Source organism: Nanorana parkeri, unplaced genomic scaffold, assembly GCF_000935625.1.
Source record: "Nanorana parkeri isolate BGI_ZX_2015 unplaced genomic scaffold, ASM93562v1 scaffold1017, whole genome shotgun sequence".
In the NCBI taxonomy this organism is placed as follows: Eukaryota; Metazoa; Chordata; class Amphibia; order Anura; family Dicroglossidae; genus Nanorana; species Nanorana parkeri.
The window spans coordinates 378,403-398,189 of record NW_017307285.1 but is presented as its reverse complement, the minus strand read 5'-3'; the positions used below and the strand labels follow the sequence as shown (position 1 = coordinate 398,189).

General features: G+C 42.2%; 1 protein-coding gene across 1 annotated transcript in view; it reads left to right on the top strand.

Annotated features, from left to right (window-relative positions):
* PPP6R3 (protein phosphatase 6 regulatory subunit 3) overlaps positions 1-19,787 on the top strand; it is a 60,843-nt gene that overhangs the window by 15,193 nt on the left and 25,863 nt on the right. The window contains exons 2-7 of the mRNA XM_018567171.1: positions 552-682; positions 3,661-3,789; positions 9,678-9,910; positions 12,842-13,028; positions 14,402-14,539; positions 15,519-15,584. Of these exons, the coding sequence (XP_018422673.1) occupies positions 3,778-3,789; positions 9,678-9,910; positions 12,842-13,028; positions 14,402-14,539; positions 15,519-15,584 (636 nt within the window). The 5' untranslated portion in view covers positions 552-682; positions 3,661-3,777. The remainder of the gene's footprint in view (positions 1-551; positions 683-3,660; positions 3,790-9,677; positions 9,911-12,841; positions 13,029-14,401; positions 14,540-15,518; positions 15,585-19,787) is intronic.

Below are 19,787 nucleotides of genomic sequence, written 5' to 3'. Positions count from 1 at the left end.
GCACCCTTTGAAGATTTGTCCTATTGTTATAGGCAGATCTAGTGTGGCTTTTTGCGGAGCAATAGTAATTTCTCATTTGACAGCTTCAGAATGAAGTACCACTAGACCAGGGCTGGACAAATCCCAGGAGCCAGGTAGCAATGCTCCTTAAAATTGACAGCTGTCGCCTAAATTGTCAGATTAGTTGTCAGTGGAGCTCCTGCTTGGCTTCCAAATGAATTTGTCCACCCCTGTATTAGATCATTTGTGGTTGGAGCACAGAGATGTCACCTCTCAGCAGGCTGTTAATGGGAAGTAGGGGCCGATATGTCATTTGTACTGCCCTTTATTAAAGACAAACTGTTGGACATGCTGATGTATATACTTGTGGACTATATGGTATAAGTATCGGGTACATTTTCTAGTTAATGAATGAAACACTGTCTACTTCGGGAATCTTGCTTTAGAAGTCAGGAAAGTTCCTGGCATCCGTCCAGTACTTTTCAAGCATTATGTGGCTTTAGTTTTTAAATTACTTGCAGCAAAGTCATGATTTTTTTTTCATTTTGTAGGAAAATACTTTCCAGGATAAAGGCCCAAAGAAATTTTATCTTTAATGTAGTCCGGATACCCTGTAATGGGCCAGAAGCTGAAGGAGCAAAGCGTGGTTTTATTTTCTTAATATTTAAAATTTTGTTAACAGGTGAGTGCTATGTTTTGGTGTCATGTTTTTATAACCTTCTTTTTTGTTTGTTTTTTACAATGACAAACTATGACAAGTCTATGGGGTTTATTTTTCTTTTAAATTATTATACTCCCTGAGGATCATGGTGCGTCATGAGGTATGGTATTTATTTTGGTACATGTTGTTTTTTGGGGGGTTTGTTTTTAAGTTGCTGTATTCTTTGCATATCTTAAGAGAAACCTGCCTCCATACATTAACTTGTCATATCCATCATTGTTAAATATTCTACTAAACCTACTTCTAGTAATGCATGCATCATTTTAACACGTGTGTGTGATGTGTAAAGGGAGCTATCCACTACAAGAAAGTAGAACACCCCTCTGCTCTTGTTCTGTTTTTACACTGGAACCTGTTCGGAATGTGCTATGCCTCGGCTCTGGTCACAGAATCCCCTTTTTAAAACCATTTTTGAATTCTCCACATAGGAGAAAGGTTTAGTAGAGCTGTAGTTGCATAACCTTGAGGCCCCGTTCACACTGAGCGATTTATCGTGCGGTAATTCCCGCGATATCGCGGCATCGCTCTCCAATGCAATCCAATGGGGCTCGCTCTGTAGCTGTCGTGCGTCGCTACAGCAGGACCATTTTTGTAGCGGATTTTTCCGCGATTCTAGCTTGCTCAATGCAAGCATTTGCACGCAACGCGTGACAAACGCACGATATCGCACAAAATGCAAATCGTGGGACAAACGCGCGAATCGCTCAATGTGAATGGGGCCTTAGGGGCTGTGTAGATTGACCTGCTCTTCAAAGTAAAGTAGTGGCGCTCTCTAATGGCTGGCAATAGCAGTCAAGCGGGTACCTTTCCAATCAGCCGTTGCTTGCCCAGTGCTGCCTGATAGAGCCCTGCAAAAGGCGACTTGTTGCCGGTTGTACTCACTCACCTTCACATATGTCCATGTCTGATAATAGGTCTATTTTGGCTCACCCACACATATGTCCATTTTTGATAATAGGTCTCTTAGGCTCCATGCATTGCATGGTTAGATGGGAGCATCCGTTGTCTTATCTCGCCTAAATTAGAGTTTTTGGGTCATCTGTAAGTGACAAAAGGAGGCAAAAGCTGTAGAGAAATGTACATACTGATAGCTTATATTGTCAGCTAGAAGTGCTTTTATCTTAATCTTTGTGATGCAAAACTTTGCTTTTAAGAAGAAGAAAAAAACATTTTTCATTTGGAAAATGGAAGACACCCAATTAGCTAGTGTGCATGAGTGCATTCCGTATGTACATGCATTATTTTTATGTTTAAATGTATAATCAAAGAATCAATGTACCCTTTAATAGTCACAAGCTGTGTAGAAGTTTATGAATCCTATTAAATCCTTCAGTTAAGTTTGATTCGGCCTGCTTTTAAAGTAAACCAAAATCGGGCAATGGTGTGCCTAAAAGCGTTTGAACAGGAACCTAATACCTTCATGGCCATGAATTTTGGCTATTGCCTGTCGGCTGAAAGTGCTTACTGTCTGAGCATTGATGTTAAAGGGTGGCATAATTTGCTGCCACAGTTTGAGCATAAACATGCATATGTGGATCACCAGAGCATGCATGTTCGACTAAAGGAAGGAAAGGGGTAGCATAGCTCGACATTCCTTGCATATCTTGGACAACTAGCATTTCTGAAACTTAGGCACCACACTTGATTACCATTGCCCTATAAGATTCTTTGACAGGTAGTTTTATTTGGGTCTGCTGGTGCCCATAGACACATTTAGAGCCCAGTACAGCTAAAAAGAAGCCTTCTATGTAGAAATATAAGAACTGCCATTGTTGACCTGTTTTTTTAAGGTGTATGCATTAGGATCTTGACTTCAGTACACGGTAAATCATTGATCCAGACTGATCAAATGTAGATCAGCTGCCTGGACACTAAAATACATGTATTTTCTGCACTGGTGACCCACTAGAGCAGATCTGAGCATTCTGCGGCCTGTGGGCCATATCCGGCCCACAGTCTGCACACAGGCTGATCACCAAGGTGCGCTCATTTATGGCTAGCTGACGATGGATGCACAGCAAGCCATAGCCCAGCACAGGTCCGCGATCGGTTTGTTTCCAGACCGCGTTCCTCTTCAGTCCTTGGTTGCTAGGACTGCTGGCTTCCTAGCAACCAATGACATCACAGGTAATCAGCAGTCATTGGTTGCTATGTCCGCTGGGCGGTCCTAACAACCAGTGACAGTCTTCCAGCTCTACCCCATCCTTGTCCCTGAATTAATCGTACAATTTAACGCACGGTACCATGCCATGCACATACCTTGTGCAGGTGGTGCATTGCAATTCATTTTAATGGCATCTCAAACACACCACCCTCAATGTGCTCTACCATGCCACAATACATGGTACCACAATACCTTTAGATGAGGTGCCATTAAAAAAAAAAAGTGCATGCACTACTTGCGGCGTAGTTACAGCAATACATTTAGTTGCGGTGCAGTTGAAAAAAGTGCATGCACTACTTGCAGTGTCGCTGACAGTATTGCGGCCAGGATATGCATTTGGGGTGCCATTCAAATGAATGACAATACAACGCACCTTTTAGCTGCCTTGCATGGTACCGTGCATTAATCATGAGTATCTGGGACTGCTGGGGAGGATTGAACCAATAGGCTCTTGGTTCAGCCCTCGACAACAGCACCAGTTTCTCATGTGGCCTCTTAAAAAAAAAAAAAATCTATTGGCCGCCTGTACGCTATAGGGTGGACAAGGATGACGGCTGAGAAGGAAGCATGCACCTTCAAAAACAGATTAACAGCAGCTCCTATGTTCCATTAAAATAATCCCACTTGGGGGACGACAATCTTATGTCTACAGCCGCTGTGATATATTTCCTGTTTGTGCCAAGACCAGATCTAGCATTCAGCACCAGTCTTTTGCGTCGCTTACAAAATTGACCTACCGGTTCTACTTTTCAGTCTTGTTTTTCCTTGTTCCAAGGCACCTGCTTTCTGTTGGAATTTGATGGACTAATCTTTGCCTCCACCTGCCCCCGTTGACTGAGAATTCCCTAATGTCATCTAGCTTCGGAGCAACATTCTGACATTTCGCAGTAACATGTTTGCCGCAGTACGAGCCTTTTTATTTCTCAGTTTTCATTTCATGTCCTTGTTTTTAAAGTGTTTTTATAGTCAGCTGTTGCCTCCTTATAATAGAATGAATCTGCTACTTTTTATTACTGCTGTATATAAGACGGTCATCTATCATTCTCAATATCTATGCCTTAGATCATCGTTAACATTTTAACATCCCATATTGCTTTATACTCAACAGCTAAATGTTCCACATGTGGTCTTTTTTGTGTTTTTGTGTTTTTTTTTTCCCCCCTGACTACGCTTTATTATACAGTGATCTTTATTTTTGCAGCGAAACTTGCGTCTGTTCTGTTTGGAGGATCAGTCAGATGCTGGGAATGTACATGCAATTTTTTGTTTCTGCTTACAGGATGCACTTTCTTTCTAGGAATTTATTCTTAAAGCCCTAAGGGCCCATTCCCACTGAGGTCCCTGTGTTAATCGCACTGTTTCATGCACTAAACACACGGTACTGCACAACACACCTACAACGCATTACAGTGGGGAAGGTGTGTTGCAGTTTGAATGGCATCCCAAACGCACCTCCTATACGCAATGTGATCGGCTGTGCTGCAGCGCATTGTGCCACGATACTTTTTTTTTTCCCCCCCCATCACAATGCACAGTATTGTGGTACAGCCCGTTGAGGCGAGGTTGCTTGCATTGAGGATATGAGGTGTTTGGGTTGCTATTCAAATGATCTGCAATGCACCTTCTGTATTGTAAAGCATGGTAGGTACGTTGCACAGTACCGTGTGTTAATCACACGGACCTGGAGGGAACGGGCCCTTAAAGTTGAACTCCATGCAGATATTAAAGACACAAATTAATGAAGCTCCGTAATTAATACATCATGAAATGATTTTGTTTTTAATGCAAGCACTGTACATACTGGAATGTGGCTTGGTTGCAGCCCCTGTACAGCAGAGCTCAGATGAGGGTACGGAGCAGCACAAGCTGTACTGCATTACAAGGTCATTGGCTCATCTGCGTCACTAAGCTCTCTATCAATCTGCTGCTTCTCCTCTCACTGTCTTGTAGTCTAGCGGAAAGACAAGACCTGTAAGTGTTAACTGCAATCAAAGAAAAAAAAATCGTGTCTCCTGCCCTGAGAGCTGTGAAAATCTTAGGGCTGGATGAACAGAAATATGACTTTGTAATACAGCTTTCATATATACATTTAATTGTGTGTTTTTAGCTGTTTGCCTGGGGTTCAATATGAAATTCAATGTGCTTTAAAACATGACTGGTTAAAGAAAGCTGCTGGGCAATTCAAACTGACCCTATAATCAAAGCTCTATAAGGTAGCAAAGATTGCCTTTAGTTAAAGCAACCCTGCGAGAGGAAAAAAAATCTTCAATGGCCACAGTCGTGACATGGTGGTCAGTGGGGGGGACCAGGAGATTGACTGTACTGCAAATCTCTGTGTCTCATCAGACTTCAGAGATGCTCTCTATCCAAATAAATGCTAGGAAAAAAACATGTAAATGTTTTTTTGGCATGCGGTGTGAATGGGGAACACATAAACCTATAGTGGGCGTTCTCAATGTTTTGACTGCAAAACTACACTTTAGGGGCCTCTTTTCAGCAGCATGCATCATATAGAATTTTGAGATTTCAGGCAAGAAAACAAGCGGATATGTAATGTGTATAGAGGAATTGTCCAGGATTTCAGGTTAAAACACATGCTGCCCGGTTAAGTGTGAGAACGGTGCACAGAGCATGTAAACAAGCACAATGGCATTCCCCAGCTTTCTCATACAGCTGTTGTCATTCATCAGTGACAGACTTAGAACGGCGCTGTATGCTCCAGCCTTGTGCTATTGGTAATGCAGTGTGAATGCTTATTACAAGTACACTACAGAGAACATGCAAAAACACATAGGTATCTACTGATACTGGATGGGTTTGCTGTATGCCACGGGAGTCCCAAGTATGTTAGGAGCTAATGGGTAATTCAGCCAAAATGCAGCGCCCAACTCCATCCAATCAATACTTTTTTTTTTTCTTTTAGTTTTTGGATAGATTAGCAAAGTGTTGGAACTTCTGTCACTTTTTACTACTTTCTATACCCCTCACTTTGGACCCAGTTGCCTGGTGACAGAACAGGAAGTGAAGGGAAATATTCTGAACCTGAGCCTCCATGCCTTAAATGTGGTCTACTCCATGTCTCCAGAACACTGGCTGAGCTTTAGCCTTAGCTATGGGATTCAATAGTTTAAAAAAAGTCATTTAAATAAGTGTTAAAGGTGGCGGCTTCATCTTCTTCATTTCTGTTTGTAATGATTGTATGCATTGTGCAATATCTATATGTAGTAATTGCTTAAACTAGCAGTTTTGATGATGTAATGAAGTTGTAAATGCCATATGATGATAAACCTAGGCCTTACATCCAGTATACACAGAATCTCACAACTGAGGGTTTTTTTTCAGATTTGGGGAATTTCTACATTTCTTTGAAAAATGTTAATACTAACACATTTACATGCAAGTAACTTCTTTTTAGGTTTGCTATTTCCTTTCACATGTTCCTGAACATCTCTTCCAAATAACTGCATGCATTGAATAACTAATCATTCTTCCTGTAACATTTTTTTTGTCATTATCTGTTATGCTTTCACATGTCTATTTACGAAAACAAAACAAAACTGTTTTTACGTTATTTTGGTTTCCAGCAATAAAATTTAGGGTGACATTTAACGGGTAATTGCAGCCCTAAGATCTTATTCATACAGGCAATGACATACATGCATTTATAGGTTATTTTTAAGCGCATATAAATGCACATCAATTTTAATGGTATACTTAACACTGTGCATTTGCCGGCAGTTGGGTGCATTTAGTTGTGTTTAGAGAATAGAATTCTGTGCATCCAGGGATAGATGAGATGCACAGAGTGCTTCAAAATGCACGGAAATGCGTGTACATTTAAACACAGAAATCCTGCATTTAAAGTAACCAAACTCGGGAAGTGTCATTAATGGCATTGTACACATGGAGGGGCAGAGCTGTACAGCGTACACATCCATGTAGAAGCCGGCGCATGGGAGTGAAAGTTGACGCGTGCAGCGGTCTACCAGCGTGAAGCCGCATCCTGTCACTAAGATGATCAAACGCCAAACTTTGGTCGGATGGGCTCTGTCTGGCTTGCAGTTACCTACTTGAATGTATCTTAAATGTAACTGTTTTTTTGTTTTCTCCTCTGGTCCACCTTTTATCCTAAAATGAAAAATGTTGTGCAGTTGTACTGATCTTCTGATTGCAGTGATGTTTAACCTTATTTGACCTTGCATCTCTTTCTAGTTGGTTATTAACTGTAATTCAAAGTGATGATGGGTATTTGTAGACGGGAAACTATTCTATAGAATCTGTTTCTATAAACTGCTGAAGCCGATTAATCGATTATTTAAAAAGTTGACAACTTTTTCAATAATCGATAAGAATCGATTATGCCGATTAGTTGTTGCAGCCCTACTGCCCCGAAAGAAGTCTCCGTATTGGCATTTCTAGTTTGCATATTTCAGACACTCCCGTGTTGGTGTCATGTCACTTAAAAGTAAAGTATTTCCTGTATAGGTGGAGTCCATCAGAGCTTGAATTACAGGCTGACTTACAATCTTCCAGGTCTGTAGCAGCCGTCCAGGTTTTTCTGTTTATTTTGTAGATGGAACTGGAGTGGTTCCACTCCACATTTACATTCTCCATAATATCCAGGAGTTTAAATACATCCAGTCTACTGCTTAGAACCTACTGATCATAGCCATGTAGTTGCCTAGAAATTCAAGCCAGAAAGACCTTCTCATAATGACCATGGTATGTATTTCAGGCCTTGGAATTGGAGCTCTGAGGTCTTGCTAGCAAAACCACTGAGGTGCATCAGAATTAAGGATGCGCCGATACTAGTATCGGTGCCGATACTGAGTGTTTGGGTGAGTGCTCTTACTCGCCCAAATGCTCCGATACCTTTCCTGATACTTTATCCTTCGGTCAGAGGGAGATTTCCTCTGACCGTCAGTGTCGCTAGGAAACATGGAGCCAGGAAGCTGAATGAGGTGCTTGCAGGGTTGGTGTTGTGTCGCCATATCAGATCTGTTTGGCCGGCCTCTATGCCGATTTGGCTGGGAAGCCGGCTTCCCAGCCAATCAGCATCCAGCTGGCCAATTGGAATGGAGTCGGCTTCCCGATTGCCCGGGTAGACTGCTCTATGCTACCGCAAGTACCAGTATCAGTACTCTGTATCAACGAGTACCGAAATATAAGTATCGGTACTCGATACCGAAAAACCAGTATCGGTGCATCCCTAATCGGAATCACTGAGATGTACAAGATGGCACGTTCATCAAAGCACAAGGAATGCTTATAATTTAACCAGGTAGACTTGTAGGGCTCATTCAGACGTCTCCTTTTCTGTGCATTGCATGAACACGTGTTGTTCGTTAACATACGTTGCATTAAATTTCCATTGGACTGCCAATGCGCAAAAACAGACCTGAAGCATTTTCCTGGACCCTGTTCAGCACAGTAGCACTTTCTGGTGCACTGCAACATGTGTGTTGGAGCTGCATTAAGTTTGTGAGTTGGGGTGCCATTCACAATTAAAGGCACCACTATAATGTGTGCTATAGTAATCCACTATAATGTGCATTACCACTGCACAAGTGGGTTTCAGCCCTGAATGTGCAGTGGACAGCTATATTTAAAAAATGAATTTAACGGTGATTTTTTTTTTTCCTGCAAATTCAATGTTTTTTTTAACTAGTTTATTTAGGAACTTAATTTGGCTTTAACTTTCCAGTATGTACCAAAGTGAAATGTCGCCTTTTTTTGGCCGGCCCCTTTTTAAATATACTTTTGCTGGCTTACACTTTATAACCAAAAGCCATTCCCATAAAGAGGTTAATACCTAACCCTTCACCTGGTTTGCGGTGCAGATAGCTGCTGACTTAGACTTCTTCAGGATCTGGCACACATTGGGTCAGTCTGATGTCTGGTCACCCCTGTGCGCCGTGGTCCCATTCTCTAACCCCTAAGTCATTGGTGTGTCCTTTGGTGACATGGGGGCTGGAGAATGTAGTCACAGCTTTGGTTTCTGAAGTGGTAGCAACAGGGACTCTTTAAAGCTCACATTTTGACTAATAGCAAAGGCCTAGGTACTATTTTACTTTGCATATATGATTTCAACATGTACAATATACAGAGGCAAAACTACTGCCTTATGTTCACCCCATCCTAATGATCAAACGTTTACATTGTCGGCTGACTTATGTACTGATGTTCTTTTGCAATGGAGGCATTACTTTAAATATGAAGCTGCCATCGCTTCCTTGTTTTTAAAGGAGGAAGCTCCAAGGCAGTCACACTTTTCATTCCTTTACCACATCTTAAATGATTAAGAACAACCTTGCCAATCAGATGGCGAGGGGCCTGTTCTCTTTAATATTGGCTGCCATGAGTTATTAATACAGCTGCACTCTGGCTACACTAGAATCCTATCCTGAGTGCATTGACCAGTTTATAAATGAGCAACATAATAAAAGTACTTTGCAGATTGCACATTTATTTCAGACTGCACATTTACACTACACTCCAGTAGGTTTAAGTCCTCTGATGTTGGAAAATCTTTCGTTTCTGATCTTGACAGCCTGGATCATAGCCGAGCTAGCCACTTTAGTATGTCGGCTCTGTCATAGTAGTTGTTAGATCTCTTTCCAGGTTTTGTTAACACTCCACCTGTCAGTATAGCCTTGAAGGTATGACAATCTCTTCCACTCATTCTTCTCTTAAGCATGTACAATGAAGCATCAGATCTCCATGATGTTAATTTAGGCAATTGCATAAATGGTGTACAATGTCAGATGTTGAAATGTGACTTTTTCTCATCAGCCAAGTATGTTTTGGAAGTTCGACCTGCATTCTTCATCTCACATAGACACCCTCTTAGACCGAGATGAAGTGACACTAAAAGAGTTGATGGATGAGGAAGATATATTGCAAGAATGCAAGGCGCAGAATCGTAAACTTGTGGAGTTTTTATTAAAATCGGAGTGCTTGGAAGACTTGGTGACCTATATTACGGAGGAGCCACCTCACGACATGGATGAGAAAATGCGTTACAAGTAAGATGCTGTTGTGTTGTTGTTGTGTCTTGAAGGGGTCTTTTCCTATACACTGTTTGTTTTTTTAAGACTAAACCAATGTGCCTGACGCTCCCTTCTGATATACAGTGGTACCTCGGTTCACGAACTTAATTTGTTCCACGATTCTGGTCTCAAACCGAATAAAACTGATCAGACCACGATCCCGACTAGAGGAACCATGACCAGTGTCAGAGCAGGGAAGATGGCTGCGGTTATCAGGGGTGTGGAATTCGTATCGCCCGGGACATGTAGTTCCGGGCGCCGGGCAAGTGTTTTTTTCACTGTTATAGCCCTGCTACGGACAAGTAGGGCTGGTTTTCTTTTTCTGAAATCAGCGTCCAGAGCGGGGACGTAGCGTACAGCGGGGGACACAGCGTGGACAGAGTGTGGATCGCTGGGAGCTCGTAGGCGGGGACAGAGCGGGGGGCGTCGAGTAGTGACAGGCTCTGTCCCCTCCGGTGGCCGCTGCTCGTTCCTGTCGCAGGAGTTCTAGCAACAGTGCCTGCTAGAACTCCTGTGTTGGAGGTGGCAGGGTCAATAAAGAGAACCTGTCATCTCCAAATGCTATCACACAGAGGTTGTGTACCCCTGTGTGATGGCAATACAGTTTGTTTAAAAATAAATATTTATATAATTAAAAATGTAAAAAATAAAAAGACGATAAAGTAAAAATAATAAGATTTTACAAAGTAAATATAGAAAAAATGAAAATCAGCCCCGCTGCCCCCATCTGCATGCGAATAAACGTGCAGTGTTTTCAACTGCGATCGTGTGCAACCACACAGGCAGGGTGGTATTGCAGCAGGAAAATGCGCAATCTGCCTGGCACGACTGGGGTGCGATTAGAAAATAATGGCACTGATAGAACGATCGTCAGTGGTGTGCGATCCGTGACTGCCTGGTCATCGTGCACGAAACAGAGCGGATGGCTGGGTGGTCACGGAATCGCACACCACCGCCGATCGTGCTGTCAGTGCCATTATTTTCTAATGGCACCCCCAGGCAGATTGCGCATTTTCCTGCTGCAATACCGCCCAGGCGATCCCACGCGATCACGGTTGAAAACTGCGTGGTGCATGTCGTGAAAATAGGTACATCTACCTTTTTTTCAGCGATTACCACGCACTTGTAACCCCATACATGCGGATGCAACCACAAACGATCGCACGTCCTGGGAATCCCCAAGTCTGCACCAACCCTAAAGGGTAAATTCACTTGCCAAAGTAATTTGGGAAAATGGAATTACCCGCACAAATCTCCCTCCCATTATACTTACCTTTCAGCAAACGGTCCTTCCCGTCCACTGGTACGGGTGTACTATCTGTACCTGTTCCATGTATTCTGAATTTCGCTCGCAAATTGCAAGCACTCGTTGGTCAACGCGGTCACCTGACGGCACTTACCAATGTCCTTCTTAGCACTGTTAAATACGGTATTGGGACAAGTAGATTGTCATGAGGGACAAGTAGATTCGGCCCCCGCTTTAGTCCTTGGACAAGTAGTTTTTTAAAAAATTTCCACACCCCTGGGTTATGTTAGTCACCCGATTGCTGAGTTCGCGAACAGAAGCAACATTTTTCTGAACTTCCTGTTTGCGAACAGAATCGTTCTGTGAACCGAGGTACCACTGTACTGGTAAATAAAGCCATGAAGATTTGCATAATAAAGCTTGAGTACACATTCAGCAGGAATCAGCCAACATTTTCTTCATTGGTGGCCCTATTCCTTTGGCAAAAGTCTGTCGTTAGATCAACTTCAGCTTAAGGAACATGTTGGAAAATCTTCAGCCAAACGGTGGCTTGCACCCTGCCAGCACCATCTGGGTATTCTGCCAGCGGCCGGCATTGCTGTAGGATTGCAAAACTCAGAGCGGGAGATTCGTTCATCCATGCTGTTCAGTGTGGATAGAGGAATCTTTCATTCAGCTCGCAGGTTGAGAGAAAAGAAATAGAAGTGTATATAGACTACTTCCAGATGTGACCGCATCCCTTGCTCTGGAAGCATTCCTTTCCTCTGGCTGACGTGTGAAAGAATCTCACATTACTGGTCCTGTCTACCATTAGATAAGACTTGCTGATTGTCAGCTCAAAATAAACCAAAACAAACCTTCAGCACATTTCTTCAATGCACGCACATTTCCCCATGTTTTATCACTTTTTAAAAATGCTGCAAGTGGAGAACAATACCGGTTTATGTGGCTGAAATCCAGTGTGCTTCTAACTTTGGACTTGTGAGTACCACCTATCATTCACCCTTCCACTCCAAGTGCAGTATAAATCTAGAACCTCTGGGCTTCCAGTCTGCTGCAGAGCATTCTGTAGTGGAAACAGTACACTGTCTTTTGCATCCTGCTCCACAGTGACATATTTTTAGATGGCCCATGGGTCCCTGAGAGATTCTCATTTTCTGTTTTCTTTTCATTGGGGAGTTTTTTTTCTGTCCCTCTAGCACCTGTTCAAAAAGTGTCAGAAATTTTACCTTTTACCAAAAATTGTTTTCTGTCCTTGCCTGAGGTGCAATGTATTTTTAATGTAGTTTAGAAAAAGCCATGCATCTATAAATGTGACTCATTCTACAGCAAATCTTTGTTGTTCATTCTGTTTTATCACCGTTGTAATTATAAACTTCCCAAACGATAAAAAGTTGGCTTTTCTGGTGCTCAAATCAATTACAAAATGTATGTGTGTGTATGTGTGTGTGTATATATGTGTGTAAAAGTGTATTGTATTTAAGTGAAATAACGACAATAAAAACATATTAAACAAAAAAAAATTAAAATGACATTCTCTTCTAGAGGCCCTTTATATATTGCACAAATCTTAACTGATTATACATCCATCGAGTTATTTGGTATATATGCCTGGGCTTTGTCCGCTTTCACACGTCTAACATTGATCTGTTCTCTTTTAGGTATCCCAATTTGTCTTGTGAGTTATTAACCTCAGATGTATCTCAGATAAATGACAGACTAGGAGAAGACGAATCTCTACTCAAGAGGCTCTACTGCTTCCTTTTAAATGACTCCCCATTAAATCCGCTGCTTGCTAGTTTCTTCAGCAAAGTGTTAAGCATTTTAATCAGCAGGAAGCCAGAACAGGTATGTTTGACATCTTGGCCACATTAATTTCCAGGCTTTGCATTTTTGACCTTTGGCTTTTGCAAGCATGCCAAAATATAGTGGCCGGTGTAATTTTGAAAGGAAAGCTAATGGTTTGGACAGCTTCACATTCGTGTGTGTGTTTTTTAGTTTTTTCCTCCAATTGTGGTTTTACAAACCAAATGCATTCTTGAAACATGATTGATAGAGCACCATGGGTTATCCATAGACAACAGAGGCTATTCTCTGTCTTCCTGATTAAACTTTTCATAATGCACTCTGTAAGAATGTGTGCCTAAGCCATCCAGTACCTACAGCCCCTTGGCGCTGACTGCTAGCCTCAGGTGATTTTGCATTAAATTTGGTGATATGACTGTTTTTGCTGCTCAGTGTTCTTGTTGGGGGTTCCAGCATGAGGCAAGCAAACCGTGCCTCTGCCAAGAACAGGGCAAGCAAACCGTGCCTCTGCCAAGAACAGGGCAAGCAAACAGTGCCTCTGCAGAACAAGGTAACTCCTGTAATGGGGAAAATATAATCTGGGAGACCACAGGCGATACTGGTGACTAGTGTAACCTAAACTCGGCAGTGATTTAAAACTGAGCATGTGCTCACAGTACAAATTGCTATGTATCTTAAAGTGCAGACGTGGGGAAAATGTGAAGGTCACCAAAATTGACTTTACAGAAAGTCTCGGCAGTAAAAAAGTTTACCTGCTGGTCCAGTGATTCATGTAAAAAGAAAATCTGCACTTAAACAATATGCAAAACCATTTTGCAGATGAGTACTTCTATCTTTTAATTTCTGTGAGCTCCATCACTGTAAGGAGGCTGATTTTTGTGGGATGCCTATAGTGGAGTTCCTGCAAAGCCCAGTAACTATTGCCCCCCTTCTATTATACCCTGCCACAGTCATTTCTCTCTCCCCTATCTGCCACTGCCAGTCCTTTTTTCTCCACTGGCCCTCTTCCCTCCTGGCATCAGTATTCTGCCTCCCATAGTCATTCCTCTCCCGCTGGCAATCTCCTTGTCCTACTCTTGTTTCATACCTTTCCCCTGCCCATCAGCATTTGTCCCAGACATACACCTGTTGCCCAAGAAGAGTGTGGTCCTTGACCACTAATTTAATATTTGTCAGTGTGGTTGGACTGCAGAGGGTGGTTCATGGTTAACCACACTAGCTTAGGATCTGGATCACCTATGAAGACCAGGCAAAGTGTTAAATTGTTTTCTGGGAGCAGAAGTAATTAAAAAAAAAAAAAAGAAATATTTTATCAGACTTTTTTTGTTGCAGCATGCATCTTAAAGTAAAGTATGTGCTCATGAAACATGCATTCTAGTTTCCCCTTTTAATGTAAACTTGGTTTCACTTTGCAGATTGTAGCGTTTTTAAAGAAAAAAGATGACTTTGTCGACTTGATAATAAAACATATAGGTACCTCTGCAATTATGGATTTGCTGCTAAGACTTCTCACATGTATTGAGCCGCCACAGCTAAGGCAAGATGTCTTGAATGTAAGTATGTGTTACTGTCCTACAACTTAAATATATGCGGTTTAAAAAAAAAATCAAAAGCAAGCATAAGTTACAGATCCGAATATGCTACTTGCATATTTTGCAGTTTAATGTTGTGTAGTGGAGTTACAGAAGCCAATCTAAAAACCTTTACGGTGTTCACTAAAATGTGTAATATCATTAAAGATAAACCTGCAATTTACTGCGTTCCCCTAAAATCCCATCGTCCTTTTTTTATTCTGCTTTTAGCTCGAAGATGGACAAAACTAGAGATGCACCGATACTGATATTTCAGTATAGAGTACAAGTAGCAATATATATTTTTTATTGTTTGGTACTTACCGATGCCGGAAGTCCCATTAAGGAAGCCAGGCGGCGTGTAATGACTCACCACCTGGCTTTCTGATTAGCCGGGCGGCATGTAAAGACTTACCACCCGGCTTCCTGATTAGCAGGGAAGCCGTCCCCATGCTTATCACTATGTGACGAGAAAGCATGGAGCTGGCTTTCTGGCCAATCAGGAAGCCGGGCGCCGCATCATTACCCGCTGCCCGGCTTCCTGATTGGCCGGGAAGCTGGCTCCATGCTCTCTCGTCACAGGTGACGAGGGGGCATAGAACCGGCTTCCCGGCCAATCAGGAAGCCGGGCAGAGTATAATGACTCGCTGCCTCACTTACTGAAGTATCGGGCTAGGCATCGGAACATTCGGGCAAGTACGAGTACTCGGCATCGGCACCGATACTAGTATCGATGCATCCATAGACAAAACAATTCTGAAGCAAGCATATGTTGTCTCCACTTTGTGGCATGATGTTGATGACCACTTTGTACACCTAAACCAATATTTAGCACTTGCTTCAAGGCTAAGAAGTACTTGCACTCCACAGCAGAGCGGTTTCATTCTAAGTTATGCATGTATAGGCTTTAGATCCATAGCAAAATATAAAAAAAAATTCCTTTTTGTTTCCCTCTTTATAGTGGCTTAACGAAGAGAAGATTATCCAGAGACTTGTAGAGTTAGTGCACCCTTCTCAGGATGAAGATGTGAGTATGACAATCACTCCCACAGAGTCTGAAACAAATATCTGTCTAGATCAGCGGTTCTCAACCTGTGGGTCGGGACCCCTTCAGGGGTCGAATGACTATTTGCCAGGGGTCGCCTGGGAGTCTCCTGCTATTAGATAGCGGCTCCCGGCCGCCTGGGAGATAAACACTTTCTCCCGAGCAGAGTAAACCTTTTTTGTCTGACATTGGGTGCCGTAGGCCGCCATAAGTCAGAAAAAAAAAACACTAGGAATGCATAGCTAGATTCCTATTGGCTATTTCACTTTGCAATAGCCAATAGAAAACTAGCTATTGCACCCGCCCTCTGCTGCTGCCGCGTCATTCCTAAATGTTACCGTTGGGGGTCACCACAACTTGGCAAGTGTTACCAAGGGGTCCCGGACCTAGAAAGGTTGAGAACCACTGGTCTAGATAGTCATGTGGAAAACAGTGTACACCGCCTTTGAATTCTATGGTTTTACATATCATGACTTAGGCCTTGTTCACACCAAATGCAGATCCGGTCAGGTTTCCGCACACGCAGTGCAGTGGGTTGTGCAGCATTTTTGATGCGTCCCGGGCCGTTTTTGGTTAAAAAATAAATAAAAATATTTTTTTTAAGTTTAACATGGGCTTTCAGGCACTTGCATGCGTTTTTGATGCGTTCCAGAGCAGGTAAAATAGGGCTTGCCGCAGTTTTTTCACCTGCTTGTAGAAACACTTTTAGCAGCAATATTAGAAGTAATTGAGAAACTGATAATGTCATAAGCAATTGATGGAGGTGCCCTCCGCACACCTTTCAGCAGTCCCGGCCAACAATCAAATAAATGGTGCTCGAAGTAACTTCACGGATGGCACCGTCCATTAAAAGGACTCATTCATTTTAACTTATGGAGTGCTGGTGACCTATTTTCTTCAATCTGATAATGTCATAAAACACATTGAAGGGAATTTATGAAAACTGGAGCAGACCAAATCTGGAGCAGTTGTTGATGGCAACCAATCAGCTTCTTTCTTTCATTTTCAAATGGTACCTGAACAAACTAAAAATAGAAGCTGATTGGTTGCCATGCACAGCTGCTCCAGTTTTGATAAATTCCCCCCATTGTTGTGGAGGAATCTTGTCTCGCTCTTTACAACATTGCTTCAGTTCATTGAGGTTTGCAGGAATTTGTTTATGCACAGTTCTCTTTAGGTCCCGCCACAGCATTTCAATCGTGTTGAGGTTTGGACTTTGACTGACTTGGGTTTTTTTTTTTTTTTTTTCCAGCCATTCTGTTGTAGATTTCCTGGTGTGTTTGGGATTCTAGTCCTGTTGCTCGACCTAATTTTGCCCAAGTTTTAACTGTCAGACAGATGGCATCATATTTGACTCTAGAATACTTTGCTATACCGCAAGTACATGGTCGACTCAATGACTACAAGGTGTCCAGATCCTGTGGCTGCAACACGAGCACAAATCATCACCCCTCCACCACTGTGCTTGACAGTTGGTATGAGGGGTTTGTGCTGATATGCTGTGGTTGGCCATAATGCACAGCACCGCTTTGGGCGAAAACCACACATCTCCACTTTGGTTTTGTCTGTTCAAAGGACATTGTTCCAGAAGTCTTGTGATTTGTTTAGATGCCACTTTGCAAATCTAAGCCCTGTCATGCCGTGTGGGTTTTTTTTTTTTTTTTTGAGAAGTGTTTTACATTTGGCAACCTTTCCAAAACCATAGGCGTTCAGTCTTTTTCTAGTTGTACTTTCATGAACTTTAACACTTAACATGTTTGATTCCTGTAGAGTCTGAGATGTAACTCTTGGGATTTTTACAATTTCTCTGAGCATTGCATGGTCTGACCTTGGGGTGAATTTGCTGGGATGTCCATTCCTGGGAAGATTGGCGACTGTCTTGAATGTTTTCCACTTGTGAATCTTCCTCACTGTAGAATGACGGACTCTATAAATTGTTTGGAAATGGCCTTAAAACCCTTCCCAGACTGATGGGCGGCATCATTGCTGATGTCTTCATGCTCCAGACCAGCAAACTGCTAAAACTTTGGCTTTTGCAGAGGTGGTCACACTTGCTGCTGGTCAGTTAATCAAGGGCATTTGATTAGCAGCCACCTGGCCTCTTGATTCCGATGGAAGAAGTAAGGGTGCACTTAGTTTTTCACACAACTTCTAAATTTTGGCTTTGTTTGTAAAAATAGACACTGTAATATGTCATGTGCTGTTCTTCTGGGGTTGTATTTACCAAATTTTAAGACCTGCTGAGGACCAGATGATTTTTATTATGTCCTGAAACCTAAAACCATAGAATTCGAGGAGGGTGTACTTTTTCACACGACTGTACATTTGTTTTGCCAGGAAATTATATTGACCGCCGACATGTACTTGTAAATGTTTTGAAGACATCTGCATGGAATACCTATGCAGTGTCCAAAAAAAAAAAAAGCTGTGAAAGGAAACTGTTTATACTGTGTGTGCCTGTAAAGGGACATGTGGGTGTTTTTTTGTTTGTTTTTGTTTTATCAAAACGAAGCAAGATTTACCTAGAAAAAATGAATGTTCCCATAATGCTGGAAGAGCTCCCCATGTACTGGTCTGTAGCTGTAGAGGAGGCATGCTTTTTTAGTGCTTTTAGGTTTCACCATTACAAGAAAAGCTTGGTAAATACTGAACAGATTGTAGTAATCACAATGGTTGGTCACAGTACCACAGTATTCTACGAGTTCATAAAGATTTATTTTTAGCATTCGTACATGCTTACTACTTGACAAGCAGACACTCAAAGTGAAGATTTGCTATGGCATAGGGAACGTTTAGAAATGTTAATTGTGCCGTAGCAGATCTCTTCCTGGTATGTAAGGGTACCTACATCCTCACAGCTATATATTAGACATGTACATTTCGTTTCCTTCCGAATGCAAATTTAGACAACATTTTGTGAATTTGGATGCATCCGAATTCAAATGAGGCCGAATGTAAACGAATCAGCATGTTCTTTTAATGAAATTTCAGATCGTCCGAATTTCATTCAAAGTTAAACTAAATCAGACACGTGACTCTTTTCTGGCCAATCAGAAAACGCTCAAACTAAATTTACGAAAGATCTGGATAACGAAACTGCTTCGAGCCTGAAGGAAAAATACGAAACAAATGTATTTTTCCAGCTTGCGTGTCTACTATATAGCTACAGTGTGAGATCTAAGGAACTGCTGCACTCAAATTTGATGTTTCTGTGCTGCTCACTGTTCTGCTTGAAGCTCTTACAGGAGTAAGCAAAGCCCATCTGTTACAAAGATGGCCGCCTCCACACAGACACATTGTAGAACAAGGCATAAGTCCGTATTGAAGGAAAGATCTGCTAGAGGGAAATCGCATGCAATACTGATTTACCTCCAAACTGAGCAGTTTTCTGCCTCAGTACTGCTGCGCTTAGTTGAGGGTGGACGTAATGTGTATGTACGTATGAAAGAATGCAATACAGAACAAAGGGAGACTGAAGGAAGGCTGCCTATAAAGTCCTGATTTTACCCAACAACTATTTGGTTGGCTATGAATTCATGCAAATGAAATGTTGCCAAGAATCAAAGTCTATGCAATTTTTACAAATCTGAGTGGTGTAATCCATTGAAGCAAAGTATCATCACAGGGGTGCAAGGTTGTGACCATTGTGATTAGGGCTGCAACAACTAATCGACATAATCGATTATAATCGATTATTGAAAAAGTTGTCAACTTTTTCAATCAACGATTAATCGGCTTTTGATTAGTTGCCCCTGTCCACAGCTCCACACCCGATGCGTGCCGCACCTCCTCCCCACCTCACGCTCGCTGCTGCCACACCCGCCCGCATCCACGCTACACACGCCGCACCTCCTCCCCGCCTCAAGCTCACCGCCCGCATCCACGATCGGCACAGGGACGCGGGGAGAAGAAGTAAGGTGGAGCAGGTGTGGGGATGACAGCGGTTTTATCTGATTAATTGAACTTAATCGGCTAACCGATTTTGAAAATAATCGTTAGCTGCAGCTCTAATTGTGATGTGAGGATTCAGTAATATACAGTGGTGGGAAATGGCAGCTTCCATATTTCTCACAGTACAGATTTCTGCAGCTAGGCTTGAGTTTTTTTTATTTGGATGCCCAAGGAGAAATCCGTGAATGATGCTACGAAGATTTGATTTTGCTTGACTATCAAGCGAAGTTTTTT